The 21,113-nt window shown below is 33.2% G+C and overlaps 3 protein-coding genes across 5 annotated transcripts; all 3 read right to left on the bottom strand.

Annotated features, from left to right (window-relative positions):
* Positions 1-479: 479 nt before the first annotated feature.
* LOC110609260 (GATA transcription factor 26) lies at positions 480-7,781 on the bottom strand. The gene is made up of 8 exons (XM_021748714.2): positions 7,231-7,781; positions 4,934-5,305; positions 3,785-4,217; positions 3,309-3,381; positions 2,866-2,969; positions 2,248-2,434; positions 2,016-2,130; positions 480-1,053 (listed from the first exon to the last, which is right to left on the bottom strand). Exons 1-8 carry the CDS (start codon positions 7,268-7,270, stop codon positions 749-751), a joined length of 1,629 nt encoding a protein of 542 aa, XP_021604406.1. The 5' UTR covers positions 7,271-7,781; the 3' UTR covers positions 480-748.
* Positions 7,782-14,402: 6,621 nt separating this feature from the next.
* Positions 14,403-17,656, bottom strand: LOC110605362. 2 transcript variants are annotated; one of them, XM_021743897.2, is made up of 5 exons: positions 17,550-17,641; positions 17,359-17,449; positions 16,178-16,326; positions 15,861-15,971; positions 14,403-15,172 (listed from the first exon to the last, which is right to left on the bottom strand). In XM_021743897.2, the coding sequence occupies exons 3-5, from the start codon at positions 16,292-16,294 to the stop codon at positions 14,933-14,935; spliced, it is 468 nt and encodes a 155-aa protein (XP_021599589.2). In that variant the 5' UTR covers positions 16,295-16,326; positions 17,359-17,449; positions 17,550-17,641; the 3' UTR covers positions 14,403-14,932. The 2 variants fall into 2 exon arrangements, with proteins under 2 accessions (XP_021599589.2, XP_043809897.1); XM_043953962.1 differs by having other exon boundaries at positions 16,178-16,338; positions 17,359-17,656.
* A 747-nt stretch (positions 17,657-18,403) lies between these two features.
* LOC110604984 (bax inhibitor 1) lies at positions 18,404-20,733 on the bottom strand. 2 transcript variants are annotated; one of them, XM_021743267.2, is made up of 6 exons: positions 20,534-20,733; positions 19,771-19,914; positions 19,570-19,664; positions 19,106-19,292; positions 18,831-18,986; positions 18,404-18,732 (listed from the first exon to the last, which is right to left on the bottom strand). In XM_021743267.2, exons 1-6 carry the CDS (start codon positions 20,648-20,650, stop codon positions 18,682-18,684), a joined length of 750 nt encoding a protein of 249 aa, XP_021598959.1. In that variant the 5' UTR covers positions 20,651-20,733; the 3' UTR covers positions 18,404-18,681. The 2 variants fall into 2 exon arrangements, with proteins under 2 accessions (XP_021598959.1, XP_021598969.1); XM_021743277.2 differs by having other exon boundaries at positions 19,570-19,661; positions 20,534-20,732.
* Between the last annotated feature and the right edge of the window lie 380 nt (positions 20,734-21,113).

Below are 21,113 nucleotides of genomic sequence, written 5' to 3'. Positions count from 1 at the left end.
TTAGGAGTTGAAAGACATCTTTCTTCCTGTAAAATATATATATATATTTTGCTTTCCAAATTTGAATTACCTGCCACAGTAAAGATGAAAGAAAATAGAGGTGAAAATTTTCACCAAGAAATAGAAAATAGAAATAAAAATTGGCGTTCAAGAACTCCACTCCTCAATCACAACTTTTTTCACATGACTCCTTTCTTCACCACATTCAAATGTCTTATTCTACACATAAGTTTTTGCCCTTTTTTAATCCTTGGGCGGTCAGCAGAAGATAATCTTATAGATGGGATGCATACAACCAATTGGGCTAGTATCCTCCAAAAGGCAGAAACAACAGCTGATGTCAATTTTCTCGTATGCAGCTTATAAAAGCAATGTTCTTTATTTTCCAATTTTCCTTTTTTTTTTTTAGGAAAAAAAAAACACCCTTTCCCCTCACTAGGTGGATTTCAAGAAACAAGCCAATGATATCTCTTAAGTTATTTTGCAGAAGTACTAAAACTGCATATATGACTCCTGAAATCACCACCTCCTGTTCATTGTTAACTATATATTACAATCTGTCATCAACCTATACAAAAAAGCCCCCATCCATGTTCGTCCCTTAGCATACCAGAGTTTGAAAATATCAAGGGGAGAGGGAAAAACAGCAACCATCAAATCTCATTCACAGATTGTAACCTAGTTGCGAAATTTCAGCAAAAGGTGAATCTATATCGCTAATGATCAAGAGTACTGATCTGGCAAACTGTCAGGGACGGGCTAGATGTGGGTATGTTGAGCTACTGCTAGCACTTGCCTGCTGCCCAAAACTTGAAGTTGGGCGAAGGAGCTCTGCCTGTGGAAATGAGCCATTGGATGGCACATCCAGTAGCAGATCCTGATCCGAACTTTCATCAACATAATGGAATGTATCCAGCATGAGGGAGCCACCATCAGGAGGCAACGCAAATAGACTTCTTGGACTAAAGCAAGAGCCATCGCTGTCCATGACTTCTTTGTTTTCATAGGTAGCCTTCATGTTAATCCTTTTGGGGCTCTTCATCACCTTCGTTTCTGATTAAAAAAAAAATAAAGAAAAAGAAAAGAAACTTTGAGAAAAGTTCCAAATGAAATTGTGTAAATGGCTAATGCAAATGACATGTATAAAGAAGATAATCATGCTAACCATCAGTGTTCACACCATAATGAAAAAAGGATTGTAAGTAGCCATAGAGACTTGACAGTTTCCAACACACTATTCAAAACCCCTACTGACCAGGCATGGGGGGTGGGGTGGGGGGAAGAGAAAGAAAAGAAAAGATTAAAAAGAAATGAAAAAGGAAATGATGAGAGAAAAAGAATTTAAAGAGAACTCATATTTGCCTACAAAGATATTATCACAACTGGGCAATTACTAATAGTAGTTAGCATCTCTAATCCCTTGTTTGTAATGATTCATTTTGCAAGAAAATAATTTAAATAAATTCTTTCAAAATCATATAAGATTTGTATTTCTTTAAAATGAATTTTTTTTTAAATAAAAAAGATTGAACTTCTTCATTTCAAATAAAAGAATTGTTAGAAAAGAAACCAATTGAATTGAATTCCTATGAAATTCTTGAATCCAAACAGAGTGTAAATGTTTTGAGTAAATAAATGTAGGGTACATGGTATAAAAATCTATATGATGTCGAGAAACAAATGTAACAAGAGCAGCCTTGCAATACATCTCTGTTGTTACAGCTCGAAACTGGTACGTTTAGAATTATTAGGATAGACCAAACCTTTTCACAGTTAATACACCAAAATTACAGTGTGGGTTGGAAACAACTGATTTTACTCTCCCTATTTCTGTTAGCATGTGCCACTCATTAACAAAAGGTTTTCTTGTCTTTTTGAAGCAAAAGATTTTCATTATTCAACCTTGATATCTAATATCGGTATAAAAAATTAGTAGTTATTTGCTTCATACAGAAATGACAAAAGAAGCTCCATTCTGTTAGCAATATACCCAGCATTAGCAAATATCGACTCACCAGGAACTTTTTGACCTAGGCTATCACGTGATCTCTTGGCAGTAATTAAATTATTTGATGGAATAACATCTGGTCCTCTTCCAACAAGAGACTTTCCAGTAGTATTTCTACACTTCTGCAGCCAAAGAGAGACTATGAGTATGAAGACATTTATAGATTCATTGTCCAGGAATAAAATTATATATCACATTCTTGTGTAAAGATATTCCTAGTCTGAAAAAGCAATTCAAACCTTGAGTTGATGATAAAGCTCCATCCATTTGGATTTTGACAGATTGGACAGTGTTAGCTTCTTCAAAGTATTACAGTCTTCAGTTTTTACTCCTGACAAGGAGAGATCAAAGACGCCTTCCCCAAGCAGTTGTTGAAAGGAAGATATGTTCTCCTTAAATTGAGGGCTATCAAACATGCTTCTGATGCTGCAAATTGAAAATAAACCATTACCAATCCTAGATCATGATGGCTCCTTGACTCCCTTTGCATACAACTTGAACAAGGCAATGCGCATAAAAGATGACATGATTCTTAGTTGCATTCTGAAACTCTTACGTTTAACACACTCAAGCTCAAAAACAAATAGAGCAGCATGTGTGCTAGCACTACCAATATGATTATTAAAATCTGTTACCTGCCTCCATGATAACATATAATTTGCAACCTAAATGTGATGGAAATAAACTGGAATTTTATTTCAGGTTCATGCAGATCTAACCACAGTAACCATTACTTTGATATGCTGATGTATACAGAAAGTTCACCAATAACAACAACGTATAGTAGCTTGTCTCCAATAGAAATGTCTTTTGTTGTCTCATCATACTACCACACGACAATTAAGCACAACACTAACCTCTCTGGAAGTTTGGCAGTATCAACTAGAGGTAGATACTTTAGCAGCTGCTGCTGTTCTTCATTAGTCAAGTATCTTGCAAATTCCTCAAAATTAAGAATGTCCTGTGATAAAAAAAAGGGAAACATATGATTATATATGCTCAACATGTAAGCAAAGCAATACGCCCATTGTCTAAAAATGCAATCCTCAAATAAATTACAGAGACTAGTGTAAGTGAATAACACAGTGCATTATTCATTCAGGAAACATAAGAAGGATAGATGCAAAACAGTGGAATTGTTTATTAGTAAAATGTATGTGAACCATTCACCATTTCCAAGAGTATGTGCAGTAGACCTCATATAAAACCATGTGAAATTTAGGATGACGATACTCGGATAAGTATTGAGTTTGTTAGAAACTAAGAATTGACTCTATGAAACCATCTCATCAGAACTTACATTTAAATCCACACCACACAACAGTGAATCATGATTTCCCAAGATTTGTGCCTTTTCATGCTGAGACTTGTCCCTGAAATTCCAATTGTAGCAAGAGTGAGATTTTTAGACTACTCCAATTGTGAAGTATGAAAATCCCAATTGTCTTTTTTTTTAAACCTTTATTCCAGAAAGCCACTGGTTTTTTTATTAATTAATAATTACAATAACAACAGATAAGTTACTGTTTCAGAAAATTAGGTAATAAAGAAATGCATATTGCATTTTACTTGATAAAGATTAATCTCTCCATGTTAGGGACCTAGCCCACTTATACATTTAAATTTAAATTCCCAGTTAATCTTTAGGACGTATGGTTTGAACTTCATGAGTCAAACACTTACCCCATGTTCATATCTTAGACACACAGCTTGAAAGAATGTCCTTCATAAAGAAACAACCTTCTTAACTTTTGAAAGTGTCCAGAGAGGAATTACCTTTTAAGTTGCTCTTGTTGCATCCCTGGTCCAGCATGGTTCTTAGATTTTTCAATCACAAGACTAGGTATATTGGCGTTTCTGTTTACATTATGTACAGGAAGGGTCACAGAATGTGAATAAGCCTCATTTATTGAGTATTGTTTGTTCTCTACAGACAGGGAGCTAGCTTCAGATTCCTCATCTCGAGCTATTGAGCTTGGGTGTCTTATGAGAACACTTCCATGCCCTATCTCAACAGAAACCATTGGAGTTTCACTTTCGAAAAGCAGGTCCTCTTCAGAAGATCCAGAGAAGCATGAAGACTGTTGTTCATGCCAAATAGTATATAAATCTTTTGTAAGCTTCTCAACTGGAGATGGCTTTGGACGATTAACACAGGTCCTCTTCCGAGAAGGTACCATTGAGTCCCACACAATTGATTGGGCCGGACCTGACAAAAGAAATTAGAAAGTATTTAGTGCCAACATCACTGAGTACAGTGAGAGCTCAAAACTTGCACGCAGCCTCTACAATTGAACCACAGAGCCTCATAAAACAATTACAGTGATGTAGAACTAGAAGTATCAAGCATAATCCTTCAGAATAGGCAAAATAAGCACACCATGAGAAGACATAAAGCCCATCAAATGGTAAAAGTGGCACTTAGCTATTTCCAGTCACATCTAAAGCTTTGATCTGGGGAAACCAAGTCTATAAGACAGATTTTCACTCCAGGTCTATAAGTCATACCTATAGCACATTGGAAGTATCATTTCAAGAGGTCTTAACCATAGTGTTGTAATTTCAAAAAGCAAGCAGATATAGCAGCCAGCTACCCGCATAGCCAAATCCTAGAGAAATAATGAAGCCACTTAGTTCATATGGAAGCTGGCAGATTTTTTTAGTAAATTATATTGCTGCTCCTGCAATAATAACATATTCATCTTCCTTCTTTCTTCCTCATCCCAATTTAGCCCTTTCCAAGATCCATTTTTCCCTTAAAATCAAGCACAACTTTAATGTGCTTTCACGGGCATATAAGCATATCAACCAAGAATATGCACTAATTCATTCAATTCAATACATGCTCAACTAACACTGTAAATATACTCTTGTTTTCACATTCAGAGTTGAGAGAACAAATAACAACTTTAGTGAAAGCCCAACCTGTCAAATCACTGGCATCTGCACTGCCAAATTGTGCACAGCTCTCAGAGTTGGATATGGCTGATCCAGAACTTGATCTATTGCTAGTATCTTCATCTGAAACCTTTCGATAACCTTGATTGTAATCAGGGGCAAACCCATCCACCACCCCATTATCATAATTTACCTTCCTTTTGAGCAGTTTCACATCTTTATTCTTGTTTATGGATATGCTCTTCCCTCTGGACACCCGGTGATCCTCATAATCATCAGGGTCTGTACGGGCATGAAGTGGTGTATAGTTAGCAAGAGTTCCTTTTGTTCTCCATCTAGATCCACAAGCATTGCATAGTACTGGCTTCTCTGGAGGACCATTGCGCCAAAGAGGTGTGCCTATTGAAACCTTTGTTGTCAGTATATGATAATCAATTTTAGACACAACAATAATAGAAGATGCAATTTACATTAAGGTAAATGAACAAGAGGAGATACTGATCATCTGAAACATCATAATACAAGCCATGAATAAGCACTGGCAAACAAGTTGTGCATCTTCTGTATAGCTACACTGCAAGCTTTTAATGAATAAAAGTATTCTTTTAAGCTTGTGTCTTTTTTACATTGAAGAAAAATATCCGAGTACAACAGTGACTCATCAGATACACTTCAGCATCTCAATTCAAACCAAAAACAAGGTTAGATAGACTCTTATAGTTCTGTTGGTAAATTTTTTTTAGAAAATTCCACTTTGTGCATGCTAGAAGATAAGCTAAAACAAAGAAAGAGAAGGGTGACCTCAGAATAAATAATGTCTGTAATGGCAGGTAAATTACAGATACAGGAAAAGTAACATTAAAATGAGGAGTTCTCATGTTTCTCATGTTTTTAATGATAGTTTATTTTGATTCCGAAACAAGTTCTTTTCATTCTTTCTCCTCTTAATACAACAAAAAATTTTGAATTGATAATGTTCAAGCATAAATAAGTGAAATACACCACTCCCATTAGCCACGATATTGGAAATAAGTCACATAGCAAATGCTCCTTGGTACAGGCTGTCCATGCCAAATATAATGTGAACAAGAAACAAGAAGGCTTATGTTCGCTTGCAGCCAATGGCATAACATCCCAGTGAAAATGAACCATAAATCAAAACTTGTTTAACAGCTGAACTCCAGCCACAGTTATATGTAAGACAGTAGACAACATTTGAGTAGCAACAAGACTTAAATAAATAAATACAGTTGCAACTCTAGACTTTTCTTTCAATACATCAATATTTAACATGCAAAGCATCTCCCAAAAGTTACTTAGCATGGCCAAATATTCGCTGAACTCTTTACTTAATTTCTGAAAAATGGAGAAGGAACACCAGAAGTCATAAGCTATCAGCAATGGGAACAAGTCAATCCAAATGGCTGAAAACTAAGTCTCGTTAAAATGGCAGAAAACTAAATGAAGTGGTTAGATTAATAATCACTATACTTCCAACAAATGCACTACATCATACCACTTCTTTGACCAGGAGTCCATTGGAGTGAAAAAGGAATTGTGTGATCAGCTCAAAGTTTAGAGCTGATTCAAGAGTATGATAACAAAGAGAACCCTTCAAGGAAGCTGAATTGAATAGCCAAAAGGCTTTACTAGAAGCAACAAGCCCCCAACGGGTGTGTATAACTAATTGGAGAGTAATGCATTATGCAGCAAAGATTGCCTGGACACAGAATATAAACAAAAGAATATAAGGAATAATCCTATGGAGAACTCAAAAGGAATGAGTGAATGAGGTGCATCCTCTCATTGAATTATTATTTTTGCAAGGAAGGCACAAAAAGCAACTATAGTTTGACTAGGAATTTAGGTCCACTAAAATCCTAAATTGAAACAAAAGGCAATACCAATCAAATTTGCTCTACAATTGCCCAATATTCCACAGACCCCAAACTCAATTAGCAAGGGTGATTTGTTCAAAATTTGTTAGAAGGTCAAAGAAGAAACACGATGCAAGAGATGAAGGATTATAAATATAATAACAAACCCAGAAGATAAAAACCAGTATCTCATACAATTAAAGAAGCAAAGACACCTGTAGTTCAAAGTTCATGTACAAACAGAAGAGCACACAAGAACAGCGCATATTCTAAATTTAATATCTTTGTCCGGGTAATCTTTTCCTTGTTGCTTAGAGTCGTCCTGTTCAGTAATATAATTAATTTTCCCAAACATCTAAAATCAATTACAAGTATTTATTGAAAATAAGAAGTAATTCAAGAATTCCAATAGTCTGAAAAAAAATATATGGAGAAACAAGAACTCACTTGTAACTCCACAGTGACAGCAAGGCCCTTGCTTGCCCATGTCTATCTCTTTTCCTCAAGTGAAGAAAATTGAAATTCAAAACAAATTTAAAGAAATTGAAGAAAAATCAAACACCAATACTATTGACACAAAAGTTTGCAATTTTTAAAAATCAAAATTCTATAAAATTTTGTTTGATATTTTTTCAAGGCTTATAAAACACAAACACTTCTGGGTATAATCAGGCTCTTCTGCAACAAACCCAGAGACAGAGTTTGCAAAATAGAACAAAGCCCAGAACCCAGAAAACTTTTTATGTCTTAGAGTTGAATAAAACTGGGAAAAAAACAGCAAGAAAAAAAATCAACAAGAAATGAAAATATTATGATGGGTATTTAGAGCTGGGAATCTGTACAATCCAATGGAGAAGAGGAAAGAGCATTTAGAGGAATCTCAAAAATGGGTATGAAAATGGAGGAAGGTGAAATGTGAGCAAGAGAGAGAGATAGAAAATGAGAAAGGGAAAGAGAGATGGAAAGAGAGAGGTAGTATATGTGCGTGTATGTGACCTCTTATTGTTGTATTCTAAGTAAATGTTGGAGCTTTCCTTCCCTTCGCTTCTTTTTTTTTTTTTTTTAATGTTATTGAAAGATTTCCATTCTCTTTTTTTATATTTATTTATATAAATTATATTTTTTAATTGATTTCTTTTTCTTTTTCCTTTTTATTGATCAATATTATTTGCACATATCCTCGCTGACTATAGACTTTTCTACTTTGTGTTTTTGTGTAAATTTTCAAAACCTCATAAAATATAATATTGAAAAATCAATTAATATTTTTATTTATATATTATTTATATTGAATTTGACATATTAAAAAGGAAAAAAAAAAAGGTTAAGCGGTGAACCGTTTTTTCTGATATATTAAGAATTAAGATAAGGGAATTAGTTGAGATAAAGTTAAATTTTTTTAATTAATTTTAATTAATATTTTATGAGAAAAAAAAATAATATAAATATTTCTATTATTGTGTGCGATGACAGGAATGATCTTGATAAATATTAAGTGCGTCTTTTTTTTTTTTAATGAAAGTAAATATAGGCCTTAAAAGTCTCCACACCCGCGTGATGATTCGTGCTCAATAACACATTTGTCACCGTTTGATTTGCTTAAAAAATGTCAAATTGGGACCCACCACTTATAGTTATGCCTTTGGCTCTCTGCTTCCACTTGGATCAAAAGCTGATCCATCATCCGCGGGGCTGTCACTTGCCATAATTTCACGGCTTGGTTAGTTTATCACCATTCGCTGTGACGGTAAAAAGGCCAAAAACAAATTCAATTTCTCCAATTTCACGATTCTCTCTTTTTTTTAAAAAAATAAATATTATAAAATAAGAAAATCTATTATTTTGAAGAACAATATAATTCTCTATGATGCATAGTGGGCATCCATTAATTTGGCTTATTTTGCTACTCTCTGAATTTAGTCATTTGTTTTTTGAAATGGAAATTTAGTCAATTTAAATATATATTATGCTGAAAATATATAAATTTCAAAATGATTTTATCACATAAAACATTGTAATTTTTGAATTAAATAATTTTTATTAATTAACCCTGCAAGATGAAATTGTATATCCATAATAATTTTGCAATAAATAAAGTTAATCAATTATAAAATTAAAGTATTTTAAATTTTAATGAGTTAAATAGTTTGGCTGCTTCTTTCATCAAAGATTTTGACCTAAAACTACCTTATTTACAAACTCACCGAATGATGAAATCATTTTCGAATCCAACGGCTCATATTCATCGATTCCTTTTGATTTCCCCCCGAAGGATTGGTCAGTCAAATCAAAAGGTCACGGCATAACGTGACTTTCTATAGTTTTATTATTTATTCATTTATTTGTTACGCATGGTCTATCACGCTTGCTTTATTTCTTTTTTTTTTTCAAAAAATATATATATTCTTCTTATTTTTATTTATTTCTAAATTCTTCTCCTTGTATTATAGTCATGGTTGTTTCTTGCTTTAAGGTGAAATCTGATATGTGAAGACTCACACCCTAAAAGGGTTTGGAACACCTCATTTTCAGTGTCATTCACTCGCAAAATTGAAAAATTCCAATAATTATAGGAGGTAGGGTCCCAGAGGGAATATCGAAAATAGGTAAACAAAAATTATTTGATTTAGTTATGTGGGTCCATCAAATGTGATCTAAGCGAAGGCTACGTGTACAGCTAAGATAATAAGATGCATGATTGAAGGCATGTGGTAAAAGCACAGGAAGGTTTTCCTTCCTTCTTATAATAGTTTTAGTCCGGGAAATAGAAACAGAATCCGTCTTTAATAGGGCAGAATAATACCTAATCTCCGGTACAACCAATGGACCCTCATTCAATTTTTTGAGAAAAAGAAAAATTGAAGAGATATATCTGTTCTCCATTCCATATTCCATATACAATGTCCAAAATGCCCCTCACTGTTTTTACTCTTTTTTTTTTTTGTGTGAAATTCAGAAATTAAAAAGAAAGAAAGAAAAATCCTTCACTATTGACAAGTGGTGCCTTAGTATTGGTAAGTGGCAGAGGTTTTACTATTGTGGTGTCATTGGATTGGACAACCGAATCACAAAAATTCATAATTTTTACAGTAGAAAATGGACTTCCACTATGTGTGGTGTACACATGGTGAATTTCCAAAGTTCTTTTGAGAGTTTAATACCATTTGAAAGTTTATTATTAGTAATGTCATTAAAATTTTATTCCAATTCTATCAACAATACAAGGGATCAGTTGGTGAGATCTCAAAATTTTATATAATTGCCGAAAACAAATCCATCCATGTATTAGGTTTGGAAATTAAAATTTCATGAAAAATAAAATTATAATTAAATTAACCCAATTTCATAGTAGGTAGATGGTGTAGAATTGTGAATGGAGGGGGTCATGGGATTGTGTCCTTTCATTTTAATAATGGACAGCTGAAAATGAATGGTCTTGTTTTGTATTAACAAAAGAGGATGAAGAGAGACAACATCTCAAAGGAAAAAAGGTGATGCTTGAACATGTTTATGAGAGCACATGAGTGAGGAGGGTGATGCCCTAGCTATTTTATAATTAACAAGTGGATTAAGAATCTTAAGACATGGATCACTCACACTAGGACAATGCACAATCCATTAATTTCTTTCCTTTACCCATTAACTTAATTATCTTACAACACACATTAATCACTAAAAAAAAGATAAAAATGAAAATAAATAGTGGCTTTACTTGCCTAAAATTGAAAGTTTCCTAATTTGAAAAAATTGCATTTCTATGGCTGGCATGTCAATGTTGGTTAGGCTTTCATAGAAAGCACCTTGATTTTTTTTTTATTTACCAATTAATATAAAAACTGTTGAATAATTCCAAAGTCAATAGCAATCTTCCCATAGATTTATTGGTTTGTGTATCTTTTGATGATATGATACTCCATGCCCAAAATTTATATTGTTTATAAGAGAAATATGAAATCAAAATAAAGTTTTCTTTAACATTTAAAAAATTGAGTAGAAAACTTAGTTTTAAATAAAATTAAAAGGGGCAAAAACAGGATTTAAATTCAAAACAAAAATGTAAAGTTACAACCAGAAGAAAAAGGAATGGTGGGCTCTGATAAGGATTTGCAATTGGAGACACACATGACTAAGGAGGCCAAACAATGAGTTAAAAGATATTCTTAAATAAATCTCCTATCCTAAATCTATTGCTTAATCATGTTTTTGGAGAGTCTAATTACTTTGAGTAAATAAAGACAGAAAAGGAAAGCCTGCTGAGAAAAACAAGCCACAAAAGTCACAATTCACATTGGCATTTGGCTGCAACAGTAGGGGGAAAAAATATTGCATTTAGCTAACTTATTTTGTCTAATTAAAGTTGGATCGGAGTCGACTTTAAAATCATGAAATCTTGAATTTAAATCGGACTTTAAAATCCGAAAAACTAAATCTTTTCATTGAAATTTTTATTTTTATTTTAATAATATTTTGTCCAAACCCTAATTATGAATTTGGGCCTTATCCACCCATCTCTGAGCCCACTAGGGTTGAGCTGCAGAAATTGGTGTAATAAAGAACCTAAAAGCAAACATGAAAATGAAAAGTGAACCTTTTCCATTGTTAATTGGAACGAAAGGGAAAGAATTGTCCGCAAATGGAAGGTGAGTTGGATTTGGATTTGGAGTTTAGATGATTTTCTATTTGTTTTTCTTTATTATTTTCCCAACTTTTCTTTTATTTTTTTACTTTTTTTTCCTTCCTTACTTTCCAAACATCACATTGTTACGTATTGATAGCAATTTTACCGTCTCATTATTTATTATCTTTACTACAAGCAGAGAATAAATATTAAGAATTAAGAATTATGTGTACATTAAATTCAAAAAAATATTTATTTTTTTTGCTTAATTTAGGCTTTATTTTAAATAGTAATTTTATTAATTTAAAATTTAAATTTGTTTAAAAACAATGCATATATATTAGAATACTAATTACAGGAATGCATATTATAAAAGGTTAAAAATTATGATAATGGTGAAAAAGGGGACACAATGGCAAAATAAAACATTATTATATAATATTAAATATCAATTTATTGGGCCTTGGGTCTGTCTCAAATGTGATGGGTCTAAATCAGAGTTATGGATTCCAACACAGTGAGGTTAATAAAATATTAATTAATAAATAAATGGCAGATGTGATTTAAGAAGTAATTAAATTAATTAATAAAATATGATATGATGTTTGGACGGTTTGAGAATAATTATTTAGTAGATAAAAACACATGAATACAATTTGAATGATAAAAAAGTTAATTTTGATGATGCCTTCACATCAATCATCAATAGTATTTTATAATTTATTCTATGCAAATAAATAAATGTATTGAAGATAATTTTTTATATTTCCATTTATTTTATAAAAAATATTTTTTATATTTTTTAATTTTTAGGATATTTTTAATTAAAAAATTTATTTTTAAAAAAATGACTTCCTCCTTCAAAGACAGAAAATCATTTTCTATATTTGAGATTCTTATTAAAATTTTTATATATAAATTTATTAATAATTTTTTTAAAATTAAAAATAAAAAATAAAAAATAAAAAATAAATTATTTTATTAAAAATATTTTTCATGAAAAATATTTTTTAAATATAAATTATTTTCAATAAATAAATGAAACTTAAATATTAAATAATTTTGATAAATAACTAGAGTCTAAATATTAAAATAATTATTAGAAAGATGGGATACATATAAAGACAATAATGACGAAGCAACCTATGAATGTAGTTGCTAAACTTGCAAGTTAAATTTATAAGCTTCCTCTAATTGTTTGGTTATGGGAATGGCGACATTCATGTTAAGTAGAAGAATAATCCTAGGTATGTTTGGTATAGCTTAATTAAAAATAAAAATAGGATACAATGGAGATTTACTTTATTTAATAAAAAATAAATTATATAATATATTGATAAATATATAATGGAATTATGTATTTTTAATAATGAGAATGATATTTACAAATAATAAATGTAAAATGGTTATCTGTTTTGATTTATACCATTTATTGTTAATCAATATCACAATTTTTTAAATAGAAATTAGTGGAAAATTTTTTTAAAATAGAAATTAGAGAAACAAAAATTGTGATCTCTCAAATTTAGTCAGATATATTTACAATCCGATTATGTCAATGAATTCATAAATAAATTTAATTTCAAGATTAGAACTTTCATCATATTACATTGTTTATATTATATTTTATAACTTAAATTATATTATTCATCACAATACATAATTAATCATATTGTATTGTGTAATTCCATACCAAATATGATATTAGAATTAGCAAACCAACACTACGTTTCGGTTACCAATTCATTAAATAAATGTATACGAGATTTCCTTTATCAACTGTAAGACTAGCAAGAAACGCCGTTAATAGATTTACAAGGCCTCATCTTTGCCGAAAGTGGCAATTGGATTAAGAAATTGAAATATAAAACAAATTATAATGAAGTTATTTCCATAAAAGAATTAGAATAGGACATGTAAACAAGAAAAAATAAAGGAAAAAAAAATGTCATGATTGTTTCGAATATACAGTTGAAATTGAATTAGTAAGCAATGTCGAAGATTCAGATAATGTAAAAAAGCACATCTTATGATGTTTGATTATCAATGAAGAAACTGCACCAATTGAGAAGCTGCGTAGTGCAGAAAGTGAGTTGAAATTCTCATGATGGATGGCTGGACAGACAGATGTATGAACCATACGACGCAAAGGAGCAAAAGTAATCCAACGGAGTCGGACTCCAGTAATCGCAGTTAAATTTTCTTTTCTCCTAGAACATACTCACGCAAAATGAAGCTACCAATCGGCAGTGATGGAGGATTACTTCCTGTCATTCCGTTTGTAAGTAATGGATTGTGATTAAAGGTCCATTTAAATTGACAAATTGAACAGCTAACAGCTAAAATCAAAATCTTATTAGTTTAGTTATGCAGTATTCGAATTATTTCTAGAATCATAATATTCGAATTATTTCTAAAATTCTGATATGATGCTCTAAAATTCAGAGGATATAATTTTTGTGTGTGTAAACTTATCCTTAGGAGGGTATCTTTCCTCCTTTTATTCCTATTCTTCCTTACGAGAAACGCCTCCCTATGTTAGACAGCCATTTAATTTTTTCCAGTACACATACGAGACTACAAAAGAACTGGACCTGCCGCTCTTTTTTAGGTCCATCATTGAGTTGATTCTTCTCCTTACTGGGCTTAGGCTTGAGGGCGGCCTGATTTGCTACACACTCCTGAGCCCAAGCCCGACTGTGGAGCAGGCTAGCCAAAGGTACCCCAGACCCTAGGCCTATTCCATTTTCATGGACTTCGAGAGATGAAGCCCAACAGTTATCATGATCAATACCAGATTACCAAAATAAATAAACAAATATAAATAACATTATCATTACCGATAATCGAATTTTAACCAGCCTACAATGCTCATCCGAGCACCTGCCCCTAAACATACAATATCCACCATAAGATGAGCAGAGACAACAAAGCAATCAGAGGTGCATGAGACTTTTGGTACGAGACTCAAAATAAGGTTCTTTCCTCAAACAAGTGCATGTGAAAGTGAAAGAAAGATATAATTAATAATTTTTATTTATCATGAAGCAGCCTGTGGTCCAAATCCTTTCTACCCTTGCTTAAGCTCAAACTGCTACACTACATAACATGTGCCAGTGAGCCAACAATTTGCAAGCACACAAAGAGACAACCCAAAAAACAGGTTGTTATCAAAGGAAAATTAGGAAAATTCTCATTTATAGTCCACAATTTTAATCAAGCAGCAGCATGCAAAAGGATGTCAGTTTTGATAGCAATATTCCTCCCTCGTTCCATGATCCATTCAGTATTGCAAAGTACTAGAGAAGTCATTTTCGGCAACAAAGAAAATTATTCTTTTGCAAAACCTGCCACTGTTGTATAGTAATTTTCTGACAAATTTCATGTCATTGGTTTGATTATTCAAACAGCTGAAGAGCTTATATGATTGTATCAGATCTCAGAACCATATCCAAAAAATATTTGAGACGAAGGGAGGAGTCATTAACTCTGACAAAACTATACTTTTTAAGTCACCCCAAATTCATGGAATCATCTTATCTGAGCATGTTGCTTGGTGGAGGAAGATGAATCTGTCTCCTGGCTATGTTGGTTTGTGTCCAAATTATGTGAATTTGCACCTTTTTCTGCTTCAGCTCTTTCAAGCAAAGTTTGTGTTTGCATAACCTTCATCATCTCCTTCATTGACTTCTCCTCCCCTTCAAGCTGCATCTTCATTATTATTTCAGCATCCTTATCAATCGGCTTGAAGTACTCTTCAATAGCAGCCTCCTGCACATTAAAACAATAACATGTCAACATGCAAAACAATAATCCCATCCACAAAGGAAGCCCCATCTCTTTCCTGTTAACTACATACACCATAAGAGAAGACATTTGGTCCAAGATAGAAAGGTGCAACACCTTTAAACAAAATAGAAAGAGATGCAAAACACGAAAAAGGTGCAATGAATCCAGTCTTTGAGGTGTAGCTGCCTTGTCTCTGGCCCATGGATTCTTGGGGACTCGCTCTACTCTTATCGAGAGGTAGTCCTCATCACACTTAAGAGTAACAAATTCTTAGAAGGAATAAAGCTGAACTAATTGTTAGCTTTCCCCTTGTATACAGAAAACCCAACCCATGCTACATATTTTAGTGCACTAAGTAGTAGGAGGGAGATGAGAATCCTGGCCTATCAAATTGTAAATGTTAAGACCAAAGTGCCTATGCTAGTTTCAGATGATAAGAAAGAAGGCCTCTGAGGAACAATTTTTATAAAGTCTCATCTATTGCAGGTTGATCTTCCAACAAGGAACAATATGGGCAATATAAGGGATGAGTAGAAGAAGCAACATTTTTCAGGTACAAACATATCAATAAAAAGTCCTTATCAGGAAACCTTCCTCACAAAGCAGACATGAACTTATTGAAAGACCTTTCCTGAATCACAGACCCAACCAATCAATACTTGACACTTACAGTTTCTTCTAGCTTCCGGTTTAAAGTTTGCATCTCCTCAACCATGCGGCGTACCTCCGATAATATAGCCTGCTCAGGGATCTTTCTCAAAGCTGTCTTTCTTTCTTGTGCCTACACAGGGTTGACTAGATCATAACGATGGGATGTGACATGGAAAAATATCATTAGGATTAAGAACTGAATTTCATGCAAAAAATGCATAAAATACACTGGACACTGAATTTCAGAAAATTTTACAAAAAGAATACAGTAATTAAAAAAGCAAACTTTAGTAGCACTTAAAAGCTGCAATGCGCATAATAAAACAATTAGCAGACCTGTTGGAGACGCTTCTCAAGCTGTAACCTATAATTTCGGATTCTACGTTCTTCATATCCAGAGAGAACTCTCACGTAGAATAAGGCTTTCCTTCCAAAATCCAATAGCTTATTCATATTATGCTTCAGCTACAATCATCAAATTTTACCTACAAATACATCTGCACAGTTCAGCAACATCAAAATCATATCTTTTCAAGCTAACTGCTATTAGTTAAGGAAAAAAAATGATCAAGTTCATTCCAAAACTCATCAATTTGGTTGTCAATAAAATATTATACTTTGAGGACACCTGGCAGCCAAAGCAATCCCTTCTTCCCACTATCTCCCCGAATGCAACCCCACAAAGTTACGGAAATATTTTATATAGACATTTATAGGTTTACCGATCTGAATGCTTCATCAAAACGAGTTTAAGCTACTTGACACACGATGAAGCAATGAAAAAAATTTGTCAAAGTTACTAGCACGAAGCATAGGCTCAGAATAAGGATTTACACATCTGGTTACATGACTGTCCAGTCATCTTGTTGCCATAACCACTATGTTACAATGGCTCATGCTTCAAAATTTCTTTCTTGAACCAAGGATTATCAAGCCGACTCTTACAAAATCTTTCGGAGAATATTTACACTTTGATTAGTCATAAATAATTTTTCTTCCCAAAAAAAAAAAGAAATGCATCATCTCAGGTTGCACTCATAAAACATTGTTGAACTCACATCTTAACTAAATATCACATTTCATTATTCAACACTACACATTCTCTAATGTCATCCAAATCGCATGGTCAAAACAAAATCATATTTTGCCACCAAAAGCTGCTATAATTTACAGTTTTCCCCAAAGCAATAACAGTATTTTAAAATTTTTATGTCATAAGCAAAAATAAGCATAAAAGCCCAAGACTATCATGTTTAATAGCTTACAGCAGCCCAAGCAGGATTTCTGTTCAAATGGTGCAGTTGATAAATTCCATAAACAAGAGAATATGAGATCTTGCTAAATTAAAAAGCGTTGATGAAGTAAACCAGATAAACAAGAATACTCATAGCAATAAACTTGAATCCCATTAAGAGGAAACAGGCTTAAACGGCAGCTCAAAAATCCTTCATCATTAAAAAAAAAAAAAGATTCGGCACATTTCCTCAATTTTAGCGCAAGCAAAAAGGGGGACGAACCTGGAGAAGAACTGAGGTGCAAAACCGTCAAGGGGATGGATTAACCCAGAGCTCGCAAAGAGCAGCCACTGAACTCGATCGATCTCAGCAGCTGATTTAAGACAGACGAAATCAAGTCACGTCAAGGAAATGCGACCTGCTGGATCATGGGCAAAAGGAATCTGGAAGAAGAAGATGAAAACGAGGAGGACCTGAGATTGCGGTCGTGACCCAAGAGTAGGCGTTGGGTTGGGATGAGAAACTGAGGAAACGAAGGAAATGAAAAGAAGAGAGCCGATAGAGTGGATCGACTGAAGGAAGCAAAGGATGAGGGTTATAAAGAGCTGGGTTAAAACGGCAGCGGATGATGCACCATACGTCCGTTCGATTCGGTTTAATTGAACATTTTTTTTTTAAATGGAATCGGACCCGATTAAGTTATTTCTTTTTTATTTTCAAATAGAAACAATCTGACTTACAGAAAAATCAAATGAAAATTTTAGATCAACTTAATTCGGTCCACTATTTTCGTTTAAATTAAATTCTCTTACTCAATGGATGTTATAAATTCCTTATAACTTATTGATTGACATTTTTATTAGGGAAAGTAAAGACATTTTTCGATAGAAGGAGAAAGTAAAAGGCATTTTTTGATAAAAGAAAAATAACTTAATTCTCATCTAATTAAGTTAAGACATACGACAGGGCAAGGAAGAAAGGACACCATCCATGGAGTAAAAAGGCACATAAAAAGTACAGCCTGATTAACAGAAAGTTATTCACTCTAAATTTAAAAAATGTGATTTTTCTTTCCGTCAAATCTAATCAAAATACAAAATACAAATAGCAAATTTATATCGAGTAATTTAAATTTTATTTCTAATTAGCTCCAAATAATTGCATTCTAAATGATAACAGGTTTTAGAATTAATTTTTACTTCTTATTGTTGTTACAAAATTTGAGTCTTGAAGAGTAACTCCTTCCCTGTTCAGGGTTCGCTACAAGTTTGTCCCAAAACACTACAGAGAGTAATTATATTAAAATATGGAAAAATTGCAGATACCATTAGGCAGCAAAGGGGTTCAATTAATATAAGCAGCATCAAGAACTTTACAGATTGAAAAAAAGTTTAGTACAGCAGCTCAAAAACCATATCACGATAGTATAAACTTTGTCTTCATGTAGAAATCTCAATCAGTCATATCCTCGGATATAACTATTAGATTCGCGGTTCCTAAGTTACACTCAGAAAAGAAGAGAAAGATTATACATAGACAACCAGGTCCATTTAACTGCAGCACAGGGGTCAGAGAAGCACCACTTTATTACCCTCCAGCTTAAGTTCAGTTTCTCCTTTTCTTCTTCCTCTCTTCCTTCTCAGCTGAATTCTTCAACTGAACAAAACAAATAAACTTTTGTTAATTATGCTTATTACATTTGGATATACACCACCCAAAAATTGAAGAAAATTTTGGCAGTTAGTGCAACCCACCATAACTATGAGAATTCGCACAAAGACAGCAATGAAGTCCGTGAAAAGATTCAGAGCATGCTTCACATAGTCCAGATCACCAAGATGAGCTTTCTCAATGATATCCTGGGTGTCAACCACCACATAACCCACAAAAACCAGAAGCCCAAAGTACAGCTGCAAAGAGTATCAAGAATAAGGTAATGTGCTTCTAAAAGGAAATGCTACAATGGCACTGAACCAACATGTTGTTACTTGTATAAAACCACAAAGAGTATCACTTGATAATCCCTCACCTCGAACTTGAAGATGGCCGCAGATCCCCCAAAGATAGAAGATGCAAACTGCAACCAGAGAAGGATGGACAAGCCAGATGAAAGCAAGCCACCAAGATATAGATACTCTCTACGCCTTGCTAACATAGCTGCTGCTGAGAAACAACCAAAAGCCACCGAAGTTCCCACAAATGCAGTGATCAGAACACTGCAATAAGCATAAAAATTTCGCACAAAATTAGCAGAGTGTTTTCCACAATCATGAGAAAAAGGATTGTATACAAATGCTTTTAGAACCACCAAATCAAATACCAAACATAACCAGATGAAATATGTAAATAATACTGTGATTCACAAGCATCTTTGTGTACTTCTACCATTACCATTTAAAACCAAAAAAATGAAACTCCCAATTACCAAATTTAAAAATACTAATCAAATTAGAAATATCACAGTATACCCATTCACACATAACCTGTATATACCTTGGATCAATTTCAATGGCTAAATCAATCAGAGGACCAATGGAAGCCCCTTCAAAGAGCCCAGCTGCCATCAACAGAGCTACCCTCTTTTGCTGCTTCACCACAAACGGAAGGAAAGTATAGAGTAAATAAAAAAAAATTTTTTTAGAACACTTAGACCATAGTGGAACACAATATATGATTAAGGAATGAAACTCTTACCTCTTCATAAGGTGGCGTGGAGAGTAGCCAAGCCATGCATCCCAAACATGCAAATGTTGTTAGAAGACCACCAATGTTCCACAGTATATGTAGGTAAGCCCCAGCTGCAGATGCAACCAGTGCACAACATAGCGTCAAATAAACCTGCAAAATCAAGAAGTTGAAGGCAGTGAGAACAGCAATCAAACTATATGCAAATGCAATGTAAAACCATTATATGCCCTATCAAATTTAGAATAAGTATCTTTGATACGCAAAAACGTAGAACATAGAGACTCAAAGAATTCGTGCAACACTACCAAAAATAAAATCATCCATTGATAGAAACAAGTTCAAAAGGTTAATAAAATGTCGACTCCTCTACTTCAACACGGATAATACCATAATAACTTTTATTTCGATCTTCTTTCAATTTTTGTCTACCATTCTTCACTCAGTTTTCTCAAGAATCAAACATCACAATTCGTTCGCCTTCAACCGTAACTAAAAGGCTGAATGCAACGAATATAAACCGCAACCATAACGATAAATCATAGGTTACCACCGTCAGTTATTGCCAGAAGCATACCCAAAATTCCTCCCTAAACCCAAAAATAATTCAAAATATACGACTACTTCAAGCATATACTTCAGCTAAGTTCCAATCCATAAACATATCTAGAGCAAAATGTCCTTAAAGCAATCGTAATTTCCTTTATCAATTTCCCCAGGAGGAAAAACTCACAAACAAAAGCATTTATAACAATTAATTCCGACAAAATACCTGCTTAAGATGGGTCTGGACGACAGGAGAGATCTGGCGGAAGTTCTTAAGAGAGTCGTAAGTCCAGCGATTCCTTGAAGCCGATTGGGAGTCGAAGAACGATGCGAACGCGTCCATCAGTTAAAGAAGAGGAGAACAACAGCAGATGAAGGAGAAGATGTCCGATTGAAGGAAACTTTTGTAATGATTCATGAGAAAGCGAAGGCATTATATTTATATATACAATAGGCGTCAGTTGCGAGAGAATTTCTAAGAAATTTCCAGAATTCATTTCCGATTCTACCCTTATGTCTTACATGTTTTTTTTTAAAATATTTTTACGTTGTTTAAAATTAAAATGATTTACGGCAATAGTGTCCCTCCGTAAATTCCAGAAATTCACAGTTTAAGTTTATAGATTTAGATTTTAAATAATAAATTTACAACTTAAAGACTTTAAAATAAAAATAAAGAAAAATCAAATGTCATTTAATTAATAAGAAGGTTATTCTAGAGAATTCGCGGTTGAATTTTGACCCAGTATTTTTTATTTACTTATTTATTGTTTGATAGAAATAGGAGTTGACAAGTAAGACATACG

The sequence above is a fragment of the Manihot esculenta genome, chromosome 2 (genome assembly GCF_001659605.2).
Source record: "Manihot esculenta cultivar AM560-2 chromosome 2, M.esculenta_v8, whole genome shotgun sequence".
Lineage (NCBI taxonomy): Eukaryota > Viridiplantae > Streptophyta > Magnoliopsida > Malpighiales > Euphorbiaceae > Manihot > Manihot esculenta.
Note: the sequence above shows the minus strand (reverse complement) of the source record. Positions and strands in the feature narration are given on the sequence as shown.

Bases quoted from the DNA above. Each gene is read 5' to 3' on its own strand.
- LOC110609260 (XM_021748714.2), bottom strand. From the start codon at position 7,270: ATGGGCAAGCAAGGGCCTTGCTGTCACTGTGGAGTTACAA. The intron at 5,306-7,230 runs GTGAGTTCTTGT...AGGTTTCAATAG, and splicing joins CTGTCACTGTGGAGTTACAA to GCACACCTCTTTGGCGCAAT. The intron at 2,131-2,247 runs GTTTGAATTGCT...CTTTGGCTGCAG, and splicing joins AGCTTTATCATCAACTCAAG to AAGTGTAGAAATACTACTGG.
- LOC110605362 (XM_043953962.1), bottom strand. From the start codon at position 16,294: ATGAATAAGCTATTGGATTTTGGAAGGAAAGCCTTATTCTACGTGAGA. The intron at 15,972-16,177 runs GTCTGCTAATTG...AACCCTGTGTAG, and splicing joins TTGAGAAGCGTCTCCAACAG to GCACAAGAAAGAAAGACAGC. The intron at 15,173-15,860 runs GTAAGTGTCAAG...TTTAATGTGCAG, and splicing joins ACCGGAAGCTAGAAGAAACT to GAGGCTGCTATTGAAGAGTA.
- LOC110604984 (XM_021743267.2), bottom strand. From the start codon at position 20,650: ATGGACGCGTTCGCATCGTTCTTCGACTCCCAATCGGCTTCAAGGAAT. The intron at 19,665-19,770 runs GTAAGAGTTTCA...TTTGTGGTGAAG, and splicing joins CCACGCCACCTTATGAAGAG to CAGCAAAAGAGGGTAGCTCT. The intron at 18,733-18,830 runs GTGGGTTGCACT...TGTTTTGTTCAG, and splicing joins TGCGAATTCTCATAGTTATG to TTGAAGAATTCAGCTGAGAA.